The 19,665-nt window shown below is 36.2% G+C and overlaps 1 protein-coding gene across 1 annotated transcript in view; it reads left to right on the top strand.

Annotated features, from left to right (window-relative positions):
- Positions 1–19,665, top strand: part of RAB2A (RAB2A, member RAS oncogene family) — an 87,769-nt gene that overhangs the window by 55,267 nt on the left and 12,837 nt on the right. The window contains exon 6 of the mRNA XM_045789043.2: positions 4,899–5,010. Within this exon, the coding sequence (XP_045644999.1) occupies positions 4,899–5,010 (112 nt within the window). The remainder of the gene's footprint in view (positions 1–4,898; positions 5,011–19,665) is intronic.

Here is a 19,665-nt window from a genome sequence, read left to right as displayed (position 1 = left end):
AAGCATCTGACATTGGCTCAGGTCATGATCCTGGAGTCCCCAGGTCAAGCACCTGTATCGGGCTCCCTGCTTCTCCCTCTCCTGCCCCTCCCCCCACTCGTGTTCTCTCTCTCACTCAAATAAATAAATAAAATCTTTAAAAAAAAATAAAACCTCAATGATATATATACCATTACATACTCACTAAAATAGGTAAAATTAAAAAGATTAACATACTGAGTGTTGGCAAGGATGTAGAACTGAAACCCTTATACTGCTTTTGGGAATGTAAAATGATAGAACCACATCGCAGAACAATTTGGTGGTGTCTTTAGAAAGTAAACATACATCTAACATACTACATTCCATTCCTAGGTATTTATCCAACATAAACATGTTCTCATAGGGCCAAAGAATTATACACAAATATTCTACCAGCTTTATCTGTAATAGCCCAAAAGTGGGAAACAACACACATTTCAAATAATAAGTGAATGGGTGAATTGTGATATAGTCATACAATGGAATACCACTCAGCAATAAAGAATTAGAATGAGCTACTGATATGTATAACAAAGTGGATGAATCTCAAAATAATTATGGTGAGTGAAAAAACCCAGACAGAAATGAAGACATATCATTTGATTCCATTTATGTAAAATCCTGGAAAATGCAGAAAGCAGACCATTAGTTGCCTGGGGTAAAGTGAGAGGAAAGAGGATGGATTACAGCGGGGTATGAGGAGACCTACGGGAGGAGAATGGCTTCACAGGTAAACATGTCAGACTCAACATTTTATATTAAATGTGCAGTTTCTTTTATGTCAATTATACTACAATAAAGCTGTAAAAATAGTAAGATAGCAAATAGCGTTTTACTGTATAGATTTAGTTTTAGAAAGTTGTTTTAATAGAAATCTAAGTTTGCTGTTAAGAGAAAATATTTACTTAAGTGATGTTTCAATTGTAAAAGGCCAATTATTCATTACTTCTTTGTAAGTGGAAATATCTATCGTCTTGGCCTTTGCTCAAGGCCTTTCATGGTTGTTCTTTCCTCATTTAAATTCTCTCTCTAAACCTTTTAAGATTAAGGCTATTGTAGGGAAACTTTAGCCTTTGTGATATAGAAGTATTCATGCTACCATTCAGTGGTGATGTGTGAAATCATAAGAGAATATTTGGAGAATAAAGAGAATTTTCATACTTTTAATCTTACCAGTGTTTTCCTTGTGTCTCAAACATGGTGGGTGGCAACTTACTGATGGCTTAAATTCTGTTCCTGCCCATGAGGAGCTTATAGTCTACATGTAAAAAGAAAAAGCATATGATATACAAGAGGTGTTTCTAATGATTATAGGTGGGTGGTCCTTATAATTAAGAGTATAGTAGCTATGGAAAGACATTTTAAGGAAGAAACTAGGATAAGGGAACAAAGAATGTATGACATGCAAAGAGTGAATGGGAATGAACAGAGATAAATGAGGTGTGATTATTATTAGATGAGGTGAATTGGGGTAGACATGGAAACAGGGAATAGGCAATTTTTGAATTAGATGCATTAAGCAGTAGGGAGCCAGTGAAGGGATTTGAGAAGGGCAGTGACCTAGTCAGAGTGACAGATGACACAGATTTTTCTTACTATGGCATTTTAAATTGGTTGTACAAGAAAGAAGATGCAGAGTCTACAAAGATGAAAAATTCTTAATAGTCAAGGATTATTATACAAACCCTAAACAAAAAGGGGGTGTGAATTAAGAGAAGGTTTAGGAAAGAAGGATAATTAAGTAATGAAAACAGTTCAAATGTTTTATGATTTTTATGCCTGGAAAACTGAGGAAACAACCAAAGTAATGAAGGATATGATAAAAAAAAAAAAAAAAGATTATGCATCCTAAATTGCCACTTCCTTTTTTTGTTTGTTTTTGAACACTCCCTCAAAGGTACAGGTCTTTAACCCTCTTTGCTAAGATAACATTTGCAAATGCAAATGTAATCAGAAATAATGGTATGGAAAACAGAGTAATTTTATCCCCAAATAAGGTATTGTTTAAATAAGATATGGCATATGCTTAAAATAGGATAAAGGGTACTTAAAGGGAGAGGTGTTTCCTTGAAGATTTTGTGTAATTGAAAGCTAATTTTCCCTTAAGAATGACTATCAGATAAGGGGGCTGAATTCCAGGAGCATGTTACCGCTCGCTGTTGCTAGCGTTTTCCCCCCCATTTTGTATTCCTACTAGAATATAAGCTCCTTGAGGCCTGTGGGGGTTTGGGATTTTTGTCTGTTTTGCTGAGTGGTCTGTCCCCAGATGTAGGAAAGGGCTTGGCACACAGGAGGCCCTCAGATTATAGTTGGGTGTGTTATCCCTGCCTATGCTATAATATTTGTAAGCTTAGTTTGCCTTCCTTTTTGTTCTCATCTTACCACTAATATTTCATAGCATGGGCATCGAAAGAGCATGTCACATATTTGCAGTTCCCTTTGTAGTAGTTTATATCAAACTTTCTAACATTTCAGATTTTTAGTAGTGTTTTTTGAGTGCTTGCACCACTAAATGCTTAGACATTTTATAAATTGTGAATTATTTTTAAAGTACAACAACTGTGAAAGTTTTAAAATCACTCAGAAGTTTCAATTATGTAAACAGCGGTTACTGATTGAGCTAAGTGACAACTTTGTAAACATAATTAACAACTTATCTGGTCAGCCAGCTTAAAAGCTATCCAATTCCTGGTGAATTTTGTAAAGTTAAAACAGTGATATGACTTAACATTAGGTGGATGAGACTTTAACATCTTTGTTTTGTTTACTCTAATATGTATGATGTAAGTTTGCATAAAATACCACTATTCTTTACAATCAGTAAAAGTAATATTGTAAAAGACTGCAAAATGGGAAAATGATCCACAAAATACAGTAAGTGAAAAAAAAGGCAAAATACAGTAGTGGGTATGAGCATCGTCCAGTAGGAAGAAATAGACAGTAATAAAGGAGTAATATAGAATTGTATTCAAGATGTTAATTACCTGTGGAAATTGAAATTATGGGTAATTTTTTTCTTTGTATTTTTCCGTATTTGACAAAAACGTCCTCAATTATTATCAGAAAAAGTAATCCTTATATAGCATGGTGATCTGGGTGGTGATGCTACCTCCTCCATCAACTCTTCCTAGACTGTGAACTTGGTTGCTTTACCTGCCCTCTTTGTTCCTCCATTTCCTCATCTGTCAAGTGCATTAAATGAGATAATCCATGTAAAACACCTCACAGTACTGGGTTTATACTGTGTTACTCATCATCCAAGGAAATGATAAAGTGAATTGTGATGGGATATTATTAATTAGTCACTAAAAATTGTGTTTGTGGAAAAGATACAATGATACAGATTCTAATATTAAGTGAAGAAAAGTTTACTGAGTCATGGCGCATATACACCAAATACTGTACTTGGAAAATACAGTACTTTGTAACATTTCACTACGTTGGAAAAGTTTTGGCACATGTACACCAAAAAATGTATACATTTTTATGGTAATGTCGTTTATAATAAAAATTATAAATAACTTTTTCAAATGAAAAATTAAAAATAAATTGTGTTCATTCAGTAGACTGTATAACAATAAAACATTAAGAAACTAGATCTACATATATTATGTCAATGAATCCAAAAAACATCATGTTGACCAAAATTAACAAGTTGTAGAATGATCACTACATCTGAATTTTTTTAATGTGCAAAAAACCCTTTACTGTATGGCTATAAACGTGTATACATATAAAAAACATGCATGAGAGTGAAAACACCAAATACAGAGAAGTGGTTACTTTTGGAGGTGAAAGGAAAAAAGGAGATCAGGAACAGAAAGGTACACAAGAAGTGAATCAACTGTAACTTGATTTTATTTCTCAACAGTGAAGAAATCTGATATAAATGTGTCAAAATAATGTCAGGGCTTGATGAAAGTACGTGGGTATTCTATTCTCCATCCTTTTCTATATGCTTAAAATATTTTATAATAAAAAAACACTTTATAATAAAGTTTTAAAATTTTTACAGTAAAATACCCTTGAAAGAGACCACTACTCTTTCCCCCATCTTATTAATACAGTTCCTGTATAATAAAAATGAATACTGTGCTTTACCCCAAAACTTCTAATTTAGACTTTTTTTTTTTTTTAAGATTTTTATTTATTTATTTGACAGAGATAGAGACAGCCAGCAAGAGAGGGGACACAAGCAGAGGGAGTGGGAGAGGAAGAAGCAGGCTCATAGCGGAGGAGCCTGATCTGGGGCTCGATCCCAGAACGCCGGGATCACGCCCTGAGCCGAAGGCAGACGCTTAACCGCTGTGCCACCCAGGAGCCCCTAATTTAGACTTTTGTTTCTCTCTCCCTTTTTCTATGAACAGTTTTACTAGGAGTTAAACCAAGTAACAATAATCTAATTAATGTGTCTTTAGTACTTTGGATTTTATTAAGCAATTTCCTAGAGTTTCCAGAAATTATGTGATTTATTTTAAATCACATTCATAGAAACTCAGTCTGACTGAAAGATTAGACTGGTGTAGCTCTACTCTCTTGAATTATTTTGAGTAAAACGGTTCCCTTCTTTGGGAACACACTGTACTCAAGAGCAGGGTGTTGGGTAGATGTTCCATTTAGGTTTCTCTTACTTCTAGTGCTGCAGGACTCTAACTCAGAATCTTCTCCTGTTGGATCATTTGTTCCTTGAAACTAGGTACTGTGTTCTAGCCATTTGACCTTCATAATACCTGGAATAATGCAGTCGATTATTATGTGTTAAAAATTAATTGAAAGAATAGTCAGCACAATTTTTAATCTTTTGGTACACTTTCCACAGATACCTCTATTTATACTGTATTGGTTAATAATATGGCCTTTTTATTTCCTATATTTAGTGATTTAGAATCTAGAAGAGAAGTAAAAAAAGAAGAAGGCGAAGCTTTTGCGCGAGAACATGGACTTATCTTCATGGAAACTTCTGCTAAGACTGCTTCCAATGTAGAAGAGGTAAATAAGAGGCCCTTTTAAATGTTCATCATCTTTTCATTTAATTGAAATGTATACTTTAATATTCATTTATTGGTATATCTTCCATAAGCTTTTTAGTCTTTGAATATCGTAGAGTAGGAAAATTCTTCTGTTTGAAATGCTGTATCTCAGTTATTTCCATTGATCAGCCTGAACTGCTACAAGTTTTCTGAACACATCATGTTCTTTTTATGCTTTCTGTATTTGGATATGGTATTTATATACCATACAGAGATGAGTAGTAGTTAATTCTAAGTAAAAGTATTGCTACACTCTATTTTACAAAAGGCAGGAAAGAGGCTAAAAAAATAAGTAGTTTGCTTAGAGTAATGCTGTTCTTCGCACCTTCTGGGTAAGAATCTTAGCAGCAGCTACAAAAAGGGATTCTAGAAAATAAATGATTTTAAAATGTCATTTTTCTAAGGATAGCAGAGAGTAAGATGCTAGGCAGCAGCTAACACTATGCCTTTAGTATAGTAAACAGTGAGTAAATTTTTATTAAGAATGTACTTGGGGCTCTTTTAATTAACTTTGAAACCAGAAATTGACTATAGTAATTCAAGAGCATTGGTATTTTCACTGGAAAATTCTTTCTAAGGCATGATATTCTACTTATCTACACTTGATGAGGTGTTCTGTGACTGTCCTTTAATGCATTTCCTACAGCCACCAATTAATGCTTTACTTGTTGCCCATAATTACAACTTGATAACATATAAGAGTAATATTGTACTTTGCACAGTGAACCAAGAGAGAAATTTGTTCTGCCTCTTTGTTCAACTTAAAATAGAGAGGTAAAGCTGCCTGTTTCAGAGAGGCAGTCCTTTATTAGAGGTGTTGTATTTGGAAACCATAATAGCTAATGAGTTGTGAGGGTTTCAAGACCTCTGAAACATATCCTTATGGATTATAATTGATTTTCTTACTGATTTTGAGAACCCTAAGGCCAAAATTGAGTACATTTTTATTTAAAAAACCCATACTGTGGGGCACCTGGCCAGCTCAGTCAGAAGAGCATACAACTCTTGATCTCCAGGTTGTGAGTTCAAGCCCTATGTTGGGTGTAGAGATTACTTAAGTAAATAAAACTTGGAAAGAATAAAGACCATACTATGAAGTCAGATGACAAAGCATCAAATACTAGAAAGTAATCCTAGATTTCTAGTTCTGTTTCTGATGCCTTTGTGTTCATTTTCTTTATTCTTAACTAGTAACAGTAGGTATTTATTTGTAAGCAGCAAATTACTATTGTCATTTGGCTGAACGCTTAAATAAATTCCGTTAATGTTTTGGCAGCACTTATTACAGAAATTCTGTGTTAGTAATAAAAATAATTGTTTAAATTTGATCTGGGCAGGAATTTCTATACTCAATGAGAGAACTTTACTTAATTATGTAAATTAATTTGCTTTTCAGAAACTAAGGATACTAAGAAATAATCTTTTTTTAATTCCATTTTTAAAAGATTCAAAGACAAGCATTACATAATATCATCATCCATGAGATTTTACCTAAAAGCTAAAAATATTTCATGATCAAGTATTTTGAGAAGGTAGAGAGAGGGAGGACCATTCTGTGATCCATAAAGGGCAAAATCAAATCTGAATATCTATATGACTTAGGAACCGATTGAACATGAAAGCAATAACCAAAGGGCTTCAGCATCTAGAAAAATGGAGTAGACTTCCTTTCACCTCTTCTACCTGCCAAGTACAGCTAAAACTCTGAATATTGTATGTACAGACCTGAGGAAGGTGACATAGCAATGATTTCCCTTGGTTTTTGTCAGATTGGGTTCAAGAGAAACTGACAATCCAGAAAGGCCAGCAGGAGGAGGGGGAAAAAAAGAAGCCTACTTTCTAGCCAAAGGACCAAGAAAGCCTAGCCAGAAAACTTTTAGAAAATAATCATTCTTCTATAGCCAAACGTGGCAGAAAAAAATTACAGTGCTCCTTCTACCATTAGCTTGCTTTAATGAGGTTTTCCCATACTCACCATTTTCCTGTGGTATTGGTGCCAGAGGAAGCCAGCAAAAGTATAGGTTTAAATAAGATCCAGACTATCATAGCACAGTACCCAAATTGTCCAGATATCATTAGAAAATCACTCTTCATACCCAGAACCAGGAAGATCTCAAACTGAATGAAAAAAAAAAAATTCCGTAGATGCTAATAGCAAGATGACAGAGATGTTAGAACTGACAAAGATTTTTTAGGCAGCCATCATAAAAATGCCTCAATAAACAATTAGCATGCTTGGAACAAGTGAAAAATAGTCTCAGCAAAAGTTATAAGTAAAAGCCAAAAGTTAAAAGAAGAGCCAGATAGAAATTTTAGAATGAAAAATATAATAATTAACATAAAAAAGGCTCAGTGGATGGGGTCACAGCAGAATGAAGGGAACAAAGGAAAGAAATAGTGAACTGGATGGTAGAACAATGGCAATTACTCAGTCTATACTACAGACAGAAAATAGACTGGAAAAAAAAACAAGCAGTGCCTCAGGGACCTGTGGAACTATAACACAAACTCTAACATTGTGTTATCAGATTCCTAGAAGAAAGCAGAAAGAAAATGGCTCTGGGGCTCCTGGATGGTTCAGTCGTTCAGCATCTGCCTTCAGCTCAGGTCATGATCCCAGGGTCCTGGGATCAAGCCCCGCATCAGGCTCCCTGCTCTGCAGGAAGCCTGCTTCTCCCTCTCCCACTCCCCCGCTTGTGTTCCCTCTCTTGCTCTCTGTCAATAAATAAATAAAATCTTAAAAAAAAAAAAAAAGAAAGAAAAAGAAAGAAAATGGCTCTAAAAGTACTTAAATAATGACCAAAAACTTGCCAAGTGTGGCGGAAGACGTGAACTTAGATTTAAGAGGCTGAACTAACTCCACACAGGATAAATCCAGCCAAATCCACACCACGCCAAACTTGTGTTTACAGTCAAATCTCTGAAAGCTAAAGACAAAAATTACAAGAGCAGTAAGAAATAGCTTACCCATTCAAATGACAGCAGATTGCTCATCAGAAACAGTGGTGGTCAGAAAGAAATACACAGCAATTTCAAGAGCTGAAAGAGTAATTTTCAGGATTCTAGAACTAGCAAAAATACCTTTTAAGAATGAAGAAAAATGAAGACATAATCAGGATGAAAGAAAGCTAAGAACTTATTAGTAGCAGATCTAGAAAACAGTGGCTAATGGAAGTTATCTAACAGAAATGAAATGATGAAAGAATCTTTTAGGGAACACCGGTAACCAAAAGTACAGATAATTACAATAGACTTTTCTTACAACTTTCAAGTCTTACGAATTATGTTTGACAAATGAAGCAGAACAATAATGTCTAATGTGTTCTTGATGTATGTACAGGAAATACCATAAACCATGGTAGAGAAAGGGACATGGGGAGGTAAGGGTACTATATTTCACCTGACTTGGTAAAATGACAACACTAGTAGACTGTGATAAGTTTTATATATATACATATATATAAAGTTTTTTATAAGTTTTATATTTATTAATGGAATATGGAAGTAGTAGTTATGGAATAACTACTAAAAAAATATACAAAGAGATAAACTAATAAACAATAGGTAAATCAGTATGGAATTTTTGAAAAGGTTCAGTTAACCCTCAGAAAGGCAGGAAAAAGAAAGCCAAAACCACCCACAAAAAAACAAAATGGCAGACTTAAGCCCTCACATTGCAATAATGACATGAAATGTATATGATCTAAATACACAAATCAAAAGAAATTGGCAGAGGGGATTAAAGAACATGACCCAACTATACGGGTGTCTGTAAGAAACTCACTTCAAATATAATGGTACAGGCAAGTTGAAAATAAAATTATTGGAAAAGATATAAACATTAATCAGAAGAAAGCAAGAGTGGCTCTATTTATATCAAATAAAGTAGACTTAAGAGCAAAGAAATTTGCCAGAGACAGAGTGGGACATTATATAATAGTGTATAATATATATAGATACATATATCTCTATATATAATATAAATAGACTAAATATAGTCTAAATATAGTCTAAAATATAATATAAATAGACTAAAACAAGAGTCTGCCACGAAGACATAGCAATCCTAAATGTGTGTATATCAAACAATAGAGCTGCAGGACATGTGAAGCAAAAACCAATAGGAAACTGGAAATAAACTAAACAGTGGAATTAAACTATCAAAAATAGTTTCCAGTTATGATTATGGATTTGTCTGTTTCTCCTTTCAGTTCTATTAGTCTGGTTATCAGTAAGCGATAACTGGGGAAAAAAATCTCTAAAGACTTGGAAAGTAAACAACACACTTCTAAATAATCTGTGTCTAGGGGACTTGAAACTTAAAAATACAGTGAATTGAATGAAAATGAAACTATAACATACCAATTTGTAGGTAACAGGTAATTCAGTACTGAGAGGGAAATGTATAACGTTAAATGCATACAATTCAGTAGAAGTCTCAAATCAAGAATCTTAGCTCCCACCTCAGGAACCCATAGCAAAAAGAAGAAAGGAAATAATAAAGGTAAGAGCAGAAATCAGTGAAATTGAAAACAGGAAAATGATAGAGAAAATGAATGGAAAACTGTGTTTTTTCAAGGTCAATAAAACTGACAAACCTCTATCAAGATTGACAAAGAAGTGAAGAGAGAAGGCAGAGATTACCAATATCAGGAACAAAACTGAACATAAAACTACAGATCCTGCAGACATATATAAAATGGACAAAAAAACAACACAAACTACAACTCACCTAATGTGAGGTAGATTTTTTTTTTATTTGACCTTTTTAAAAAATTTTTATTTATTTATTTATCAGAGAGAGAGAGACTGAGCACAAGTAGGGGTAGCGCTGGCAGAGGGAGAAGCAGACTCCCTTCCAAGCAAGGAGCCCGATGCCAGGCTTGATCCCAGGACCTTGGGCTCATGACCTGAGCCAAAGGCAGACACTTAACCAACTGAGCCACCCAGGTCTCCCTGAGATAGATTATTTGAATAGTCCTGTATAATTATTAAGGAAACTGATACTCCTTAAAAGGAAATCTCTGTCCAGATGGTTTCACTGGAGAATTCTACCAAAGATACAATCACTCATTCATTTTTTTTCTAAACATCATAGAATGAACACCAATTCTACAGCATCTTTCCCAAAAAAAGAAATGGAACATTTCCCTATTTATTTTATAAAGCTCCTATTACACTGATAACCGAAACCGAAGAAAGTATCAAAAAAGAAAAGTGCAGACTGACACCTCTTATTAATGTATAAGCAGAATTCCTCAACAAAGTATCAACAAACAGAATTTCAGTAATATATGAAATCATAACCATGTACATATGTAAAGTGTATGTATCACGGCCAAAAGGAATTTATTCCAGGGATGCAAGGCTGGTTCAGTATTTGAAAACCAGTCGATATAATCTACCATTCTAATTAGGAGAAGAAATAAAACCACATTGTAGTAGTCAGTGCAGAAAAAGCATTTGACAAAATTCAACACCCGTAAATGTTTTAAAACTCAAAAAAAAACAAAAAAAGGAATTGAAGAATACTTCCTCAGCTTGTTAAAAAGCATCTACAAAAAACACCCACATTTAACATTATACTTGTGATAAAAGGCTAAATGCTTTAGCCCTTGGATCGGGAATAAAGCAAGATGTTTGCTCTCACCGTTATTTAAGATATTGGTGGAAGTTCTAGTTAGTACAATAAAGCAGGAAAGGGACATAAAGGCAGACAACTCAGAAAGGAAGAAATAAAACTTTTTATTTGTGGCTGACAATTGTCTCTGTAGGGAATCCCAAGGAATTTACACACACACACACACACACACACACACACACAAACACAAACTAGTTAATAAGTGAGTTGAAGAAAATTACAGGATAAAAGACAAATAAATAAAAATCTGTTGTATTTATGGGGCACCTGGCTGGCTCAGTCGGTAGAGCATGCAACTCTTGATCTCAGGGTTGTGAGTTCAAGACCCATGTTGGGCATAGAGTTTACTTTTTAAAAAATTTATTGTGTATATATATAGATAGATAGATATAGATAAATAGATAGCAATGAACACCATAATTTAAAATACAATAGCATTTATAATCACACAAAAAGAAAATGAAATACCTAGGTATAAATCTAAAAATAATATGTACAGGACAGGACATATATGCTAAAAACTGCAAAATGCTGATGATAGAAAGATGTAAATAAATGAAGAGACATACTATGTTCATTGTTTGGAGTACTCAACCTAATAAAGATGTCACTTCTTCACAGATTGATACAGAGGTTTAACCCAATTCCTATCAAAGTTCCAGTAAGATTTTTTGGTAGATTTGACAGTATTATTATAAAATATAGAGGGGCAAAGAACCTGGAATAGCTAAAACAGTTTTGAAAAAGAATAAAGTAGAGGAGTCACTCTTTGATTTCAAGCCTTAACGTAGACTGTGTGATATTAATAAAGGAATAGATACATACAGCAGTGGGACAGAATAGAGAAACAATAAATAGACCCACACAAATACACCCAAATGATTTAACAAAGGTGCAAAAACAATTCACAGAAGAGGATAGCCATTTCAATAAATGGTGCTCTAACAATTGGACATTCGTAGACAGAATAAATGAACCTGAGTCTCATACCTTACACAAGAACTGACTCAAAACAGATCATGGAGTTAAATGTGAAACATTTAGCTATTTATCTTTTAGGGGGAGAAAAAGGAGAAAATCTTGAGGACATAGTGGTAGACATGCTTGTCACTAAAAGTATGATCTGTAAAAGGAAAAATTGATAAGTTTGCCTTTTAAAACTTTTGCTCTATGAATGATCCTGATAAAAAGATGAAAATGCAGGCTACAGACTGGAAGAAAATACTTGTAAGCCAAATACCAACAAAGGACTAGTATCTAGAATTTAAAAACTCTCAAAACTCAATAGTTAAAAAAAAATCAGTCCAATTAAAAAATGGGCAAAAGACATGACCAGAGATTTCATCAAAAAATATATATAAGTGGCAAATAAGCACTTGAAAAGATACTCAGCATCAACCAAATGTTGAGGAAGTGCAACTTAAGACCTCCATGAGATATCACTATACATCCATCCGAATGGCTAAAGTGAAAAAAGTGACACCACCAAATGCTGGCAAGGATATGGAGAAACTAGATCACTCATACATTGCTGGTGGGAATGTAAAATGATAAGGCCACTCTAGAAACAGTTTGACAGTTTCTTTAAATATTATACATTCAGAGACACCCGGATGGCTCAGTCGGTAGAGCATGCAACTCTTGACCTCAGGGTCATGAGTTTGAGCCCCATGTTGGAGGTAGAGTTCACATAATAAAAAAATAAAGATTTCTGTTTACCCAGAGAACCAGTACACAGATGTTCATAGTATCTTTATTCACAATATGGCCAAACACTGGAAACAACCTAGACATCCTTCAGCGGATGAATGGTTAGACAAAGGAATATAGTACATCCACACCACAGAATACTACTCAACAGCAAAAAGGGATGAACTATTGATATATGCAGCAACCTAGATGAGTCTCCAGAAAATCTTTGTTTCTCTGGGATAAATGCTCAGAGGTGTAACGGCTAGGTAGCATGGTAGTTGAATGTCTAGTTTCTTTCTTTCTTTTAACATTTTTTTTTTTTTATTACGTGAACTCTACTTAGTGAATAAAGTCAATCCCAAAAGATTGCACACCATGTGGTTCTATTTATATGACCTCCTTGAAATGACAAAATTAGAGAAACGGAGAACAGATTAGTTATGGTCAGGTTTAAGAGAGGGTGTCAGGGTGGAAGGAAAGTGGGTATGTTTATAAAGAGACCAACAGGGGGGATCCTTATAATAATGGAAGTGTTCTGTATCTCTTCAACATTTTGATTGTAACAATGTACTATTTGTTCCGGAGATACTACCATAAGAGGAAACCAGGTAAAGGTTACATAAGATCTCTTTGTATTGTCTCTTAAACCTTCATGTGAATCTACAATTACCTCAGAAAGTCTGATAAAAACATAATAATAGCCACATACAAACAACTTTAATTAAAGTAACCTGTTCTTAAAGATCACAGTGGCAATTTTTTTAAAGAAATTAAAGATTAAGAAGCCTCACAGTTGTATTATAATAAAATACCAATGTGAGAATATGGAGCATAGTTATATAAGTGATATTTTTTAGATTTACAAAGAACACAGTTTCTTTTTCAAATTATTAAGTTACTCGTTTTTTAATTTTTTATTATTTTTTTTAATTGTGTGTGTGGTTTTTTTAAGATTTTATTTATTTATTCGACAGAGATAGAGACAGCCAGCGAGAGAGGGAACACAAGCAGGGGGAGTGGGAGAGGAAGAAGCAGGCTCATAGTGGAGGAGCCTGATGTGGGGCTCGAGCCCATAACGCCGGGATCACGCCCTGAGCCGAAGGCAGGCGCTTAACCGCTGTGCCACCCAGGCGCCCCTGAGTTACTCATTTTTTTAAAGTATGGCTCTTTGGTGAGTCTCTGTCACATTTTTGCACAGAGCAATTTTTTTTTTTTTTACAACAACTAAGTTCTTCCATGCTGAATATTATGTGTTTTAGCTTATGCCTAACAAATAATAAAGTTACTATTGAGATTTTTATTATGCATGCATAGACTCTCTTAGTAAGATTGCTCAGAAGTAACTAAGGAAGAAATTATACTAATATTCATAAAAGAGACCGCTTAGAAAGACCTGATTGGAAGATACTAATGAGGTTTATGTAGAGCAAAGTAACTAAGGGAAGAACTCCAAAATTGGGCTAAACATTAGATGTTTTGCACTTTCGTATATAATCTAGTATTTTTTTTAAAACAACTGAGTTCATTCACGACCTTTGTGGATGTCAGACTTTAAAACCCAATTAAGTACATCATTAAGTAAAGAGCATTTATATGACAGTATATGTTTATCCATTAGTTTATTTTTCTACATCACCCATATTAAAGCATTTTGGTTGACTCAGTAAGGTTGGTGGCGCTGCTATTTTAAATCAGTTTAAATAGCTGTCACCACTTAAAAAAAAGTAAACCCATATATCCATCATCTGTCTTCAGAAGTTATCACCATTTTGACATTTTGATGATTTTTTTTTTATTATGTCCTCTGGTTTTTTTTAAAGGAAATTCCAGAAATATTTTACCTATAAATATTTCAATGGCAATAATTTTAAAAACATATAACCATGATACCATTATTATACATAGCAAACTTAGTAATTCCTTCATAATATCTGATATCAAGTATGAATGGCATCCTTTTTATTTCAGTCAGCAATTAATGTTGGAAAACAAGTGCCAGTTTCTTTCTTTGAGATCAGAGAAGTCTAACGGGTGTTGTTTCTGCTTTGAGGAGAGGGAAGAAGGAGAGCTAAGCATTTATCAGGCATCTGCCTTGTAATAGGCACTCGGCACCAGTGCCTGTGGCAGGAGAGCCAATACCTCAGGGGGAAAGTGTACAGCATATAAAATTGCAGTGTACGACCTCCAGGATTTAAGCAAGAATTAGCCTGCTAGAATTAAATCCAAAGAGGAATCATGATGAAACCCAAGAGATAAGTATGCTAGTTTAACAGGGTCTGTAGGTTCGTAGTGGCTTAAACTTGGCGTTGGAGCACATAGGAATGAATTTCAGGGAAGTTAGTTCTAAATACTGTGTCTTATCATGCCATCCTCTGTGGGAGAGGCAGTTAGCACAGTGGGTAGAACCTCAGGCTCTGAGCTCAGACAGGAATTTATGGTCAGCTTACTGCTTTACCTTGGAGGACCCATTTCGGGGAGAGTGGATCATGTTAGGAGTTAAAAGAGTTAAGACAGCTATCCTAATGACACATCCTTCTCACCCAGTGAGAGTGGTAGTTGCTGTTTGGGCAGCTCATCCCCCACCCGCATTTTTAATTTATTTGAGAGAGAGAGAGTGTACCCTCATGCATGCACGTAGGAGGGGCAGAAGGAGGAGGAGAGGGAATCTCAAGCAGACTCCACGTGGAGCACAGCACCTGGCACAGGGCTCGATCCCACAACCCTGAGATCATGACCTGAGCTGAAATCAAAAGTTGGACACTCAACGAACTGAGCCACCCAGGCACCCCCGTTATCCCCTTTTTGTAATCTGTTGAGAGTTAATTCCTAGCCAGTCTTGGACTGTAATATGTAGAGAGGAAGTTGGGGAACCCCTGCATTGAAAGACAACTCTCTTAAAGGCCATTTTTTTATATAAAAGAGAATTACAGTAGTTTTTCCCCTTCTTATCTGCAGGATGGGGTAGGGGGGATATGTTCCAAGACCCCCAGTGGTTGCCTGAAACTGCAGGTAGCACCAAACCCTATATAGCACTGTTTTTTTCTGCACATACATACCAGTGAAAGTCTAATTTATAAATTAGGCACAGTAAGAGATTGACAACAACTTAATTAAATAGAACAATTATAACAATATACCGTAATAAAAGTTCTGTGAATGTGGTTTCTCAGGACATTGTCCTACACTGTACTCACCTTTGTGATGTGAGATGGTTCAGTGCCTGTGTGATAAGATGACGTGAGGTGCATGGCGTAGGCATTGCGGTGTAGCGTTAGGCTGCTAGTGACCTGACTACATCGGAAGGAGGATCATCTGCTTCTGGAGCATGGTTGACCGGGGGTAACAGAAACCATGGAAAGCAGAACCACGGATAAGGGGGACTACTGTATGTTAAAAGATAGAATGATTTACACAGAGCCAGTGTCTGATCATGGGCCATTTCACTGAAAGTTCTTTTTAGACACTTAAACCTAGGGGCGCCTGGGTGGCCCAGTTGGTTAATCATCTGCCTTTGGCTCAGGACATGATCCCAGGGTCCTAGGATTGAGCCCCGCATCAGGCTCTCTGCTCCCTGGGGGAGTCTGCTTGTCCTTCTGCCTCTCCCCCACACTCATGCTTTCCTTGCTTGCAGTCTCTCTCTCAAATAAAATCTTTTTTAAAAATGCTTTATTTCAGAGGTGCTTGGGTGGCTCAGTTGATTAAGCATACAACTCTTTGATTTCAACTCAGATGTGATGTCAGGGTAGTGAGATCAAGTGTCCATCCACCCCCACCCTGCCGCCGCCACCCCTGGGTCAGGCTCCAAGCTCACTGCAGGGTCTGCTTGAGATTCTCTCTCTCCCTTTCCCTCTGCTCCCCCGCCTTGTGCACACGCACGCTTGCTCACTCTCGCTCTCTCTCTCTCTCCCCCTCACTCTAAAATAAAATCTTTTTTTAAAAAGTGTTTTATTTCAATGACAATCTGGGGGGGAGAGTGAGGACTGGAAAGTGCTATTAGGAAGTGACACCACTTCTACTTCTGTTTGATGGGCTCTCTCTGACCTGTGAGTTCTGCAGTGAGTATCCTCAGCTGTTCTCAGCATCTTCCTGATGATGTTGACACCTGGATCCAAGTTCATTCTGTCCCTGATCCCTGCTGACCTCCTTCCATGTCAACCACCACTAACACCATTATTCAGCACTGCTCTACTTACAATACCTCGAACTTTATATTTTCCTTAACTCTACCCTCTCATATACCAATTGTTTTGCTCTTACCCAAATTTATGCTCTGATCTTCAGCTGGGATCTTAAATTTAAAATGACGCCAAGACTGTACTTCCAAATATTATTTTTGGGGGGCGCCTGGGTGGCTCAGACAGTTAAGCGTCCAACTCTTGATTTTGGCTCTGGTCATAATCTCGGGGTCGTGAGATTGAGTCCCACATCAGGCTCCATACTGGGCATGAGCCTGCTTGGGATCCTGTCTCTCCCTTTCCCTCTGCCCCCTCCGCCCCTCAAAAAAAATTATTTTTCAAATTATTTTCTAGAGAGCATAAAAATAAAATACCTTAGTCTACCTAAACTAGATATTACTTACAAAGATAAGAATTCCTCAAGATCTACTATTTATAAAATCATATATAACATTAATGCCACACACATATAAACATTATGTACACACATAGAAAGCTTTCTCCATGTAAAACCTCAGTGTATTAGCCAACTACTATAGTATACAAATACTATGTTAAGTATATTGGTCTCCAAACTGTAAGTTACAATTTTTGAGTTACAAGTTATAATAAGGGAATTCATCCTTCCTATGAAGTGGATTTTAGTCACTTTTGTACAACTTGGGGTAGCTCTAAATGTGCTATACTTTGAGGAAATACACCCCAGAGTTCATCTCCTAAATGTCAATGAAATCAAAAAGCCAATTTCAACCAAAATAGGCTTGTCTATATGGTATTCCTACAGTAATAGGAGACCAGAACTTAACTCTACATTTTCAGTTGTTGGTACTGATTTTTTAAACATGATATTTGGATGCTATATACATGTATTTGAGTTCATAGCATATGGAGGGAAAAACCCATTTAGTTGCCTATCATTTATTCAACTAATATTTATGCTGAATATACAGAGCATTTATAGTGTCATTACATTTTAGGAAAATGAGATTTAGGCTCTTCTATCTCTGACAAAAAAGAAAAAAATTACTTTGACCTCCATTTTACTAACGGTTTTGCTGATAGGAAAATAAGGATCAGCTATGTGACCAGCAGTAAATATTTTTGAATATTGGTTTTGACTTCTGTTTTCATCCAAGACCTGAAGGTCATTGAGGACACCAAGATACCATGTGTACCTGGTAACTGTCCTGGCTCCTCATGGAAACACCTCACCTCCTCAACTGTGGCTCTCTGGAGGTTCATTCTAGAACCACAGTTTTGTTTAGTGTCCTACTCTGCAGTGTCCCAGGAAAATCTGGCCTCTGTGGTCTGCCCTGTGACAAACTGAGGAGTTGTATGAAGGTTACAAGAAGCTCCTTCTGTCACTGGAACCCAGTGGTGTTGGTTGCACACATGTGGTATCGGTATTCAGAAGAGTGTTTCATAAGTGGAAAATCTATTTCAGAAAAATTCTCGGGTGATTAAAACATGCCAAGTACCTTAAATAATGCTGTTGTATATTTGTGTGGAACGTTGTCAAAGTTCTTTCATATGTTAGCCCCTTTCTGCTGTGCCACACAGTAGAGAATAGCAGTATTGAAGACTATTCTGTCCTCCTTTGAGGAGTATTAATTAAAATGATCACCTCTAGGGGCCGCTAGGTGGCTCAGTCGGTTACAGCTCAGGTCATGATAACAGGGTCCACTCCCTGCTCAGCGGGGAATCTGCTTCTTCCTCTCCCTTTGTGGCTCCCCCTCCTTGTGCGCTCTCGCACTCTCTCTCTCTCTCTCTCTCAAATAAATAAAATCTTTTTTAATAATAAAATGGCCACCTCTGCATAGGGTTCCATGGTCAGATGTGCTTAGGAGGAGCTGTTGTATATCTCCCTTGTAGAAAACCAGAATTCACGATAGTTTATTAGTTTCTGAGAACCCCCTGTTAAGAAACTAGTTCACTTTTATTTAACCCAGGGTTTTCCCAATGTGATTTAACCATTCTCCCAAAAAATGGAATTGGGGTAGGGGATATGTGATATCTGAAAGATGAATGTCTTTTTTATTTTGCTCATTCTCTTACTTTATGGTAACATATGGGTTGCAGTTGGGGGTGTGGAGACTGCTTTTTCCTTAGCTCAGAATATTTTGTAAAAACATTCTTTTCCAGGGGGGCCTGGCTGGCTTAGTCAGTGGAGAGTATGACTCTTGATCTTGGGGTTGTGAGTTCAAGCCCGACATTGGATATAGAGCTTACTTTAAAAAGAATAAATAAAAATAAACAATTCTCCCCCCAAATCAGTTATATTTAGAGCTGTGCTTCTCAAACGTTAATGTATGCTTAGATCACCTAGGAATCCTGTTAAAATGCAGATTCTGATTCCGTAGGTTGGGGGTATGGCCTGAAAGCCTTCATTTGGAAGCAGCTGTCTAGTGTTGTCATGGCTGTTGCTCCTGGGCAGGCTCTGAGAAGTGTAGAGACTGTGAAGTTCCTTCAGCTCTGTCACCTAACAGAAGAACCCGGAGGACTACTATCTTTTTCTGTTCCTCAGAAACATTCCTTCAAACGATTTCATCCTCCCTTACTCTAGTGATTCTTGGCTCTCAGCTTATAATTACATAATCAAGTTTCAACCATTTTAAAAACAGAAACCTGTCATTCCCAGTTCTGAATATATTCTCTTCTTCTATCTTCTAGTAAGATCCATCTCCATTTCCTCATTCTTTTTCACACCTCAGTTCACAGGTCAACTTCCTCCACCATGGCCAGGGTTACCCTGGGCTTCCTAATTGCCAGTCCTAACAAATACTTGACTGTTTTTACCTTAAACAGTTCCTTCAGGATATTTGAATCTTCAAATATCTTCAATCCTCAAATATGTCCTAAAGTGTTTCTTTTTCTCTACCCCTTTATAGTCATTTATTCAGTGAATATATGTTGCTTTCCACTTGTGTCTTGTTATTTCTACCTGTTAAATATCTCCCCAAGTTGTTCTCTTCTACCATTGCTTTTGGATTCCCTGTCTTAATTTTTCAATCCTCTACGATGTTGCTTCTAAGATCTTCCTAAAAATGGAAACTGAATGTCACTCCCCAGTTTTATTAAAACCATGTGTGGTGGGCTCCCTACAGTT

The sequence above is a fragment of the Ursus americanus genome, chromosome 9, assembly GCF_024610735.1.
Source record: "Ursus americanus isolate L20-20 chromosome 9, mUrsAme1.1.p, whole genome shotgun sequence".
NCBI lineage: Eukaryota > Metazoa > Chordata > Mammalia > Carnivora > Ursidae > Ursus > Ursus americanus.
Note: the sequence above shows the minus strand (reverse complement) of the source record. Positions and strands in the feature narration are given on the sequence as shown.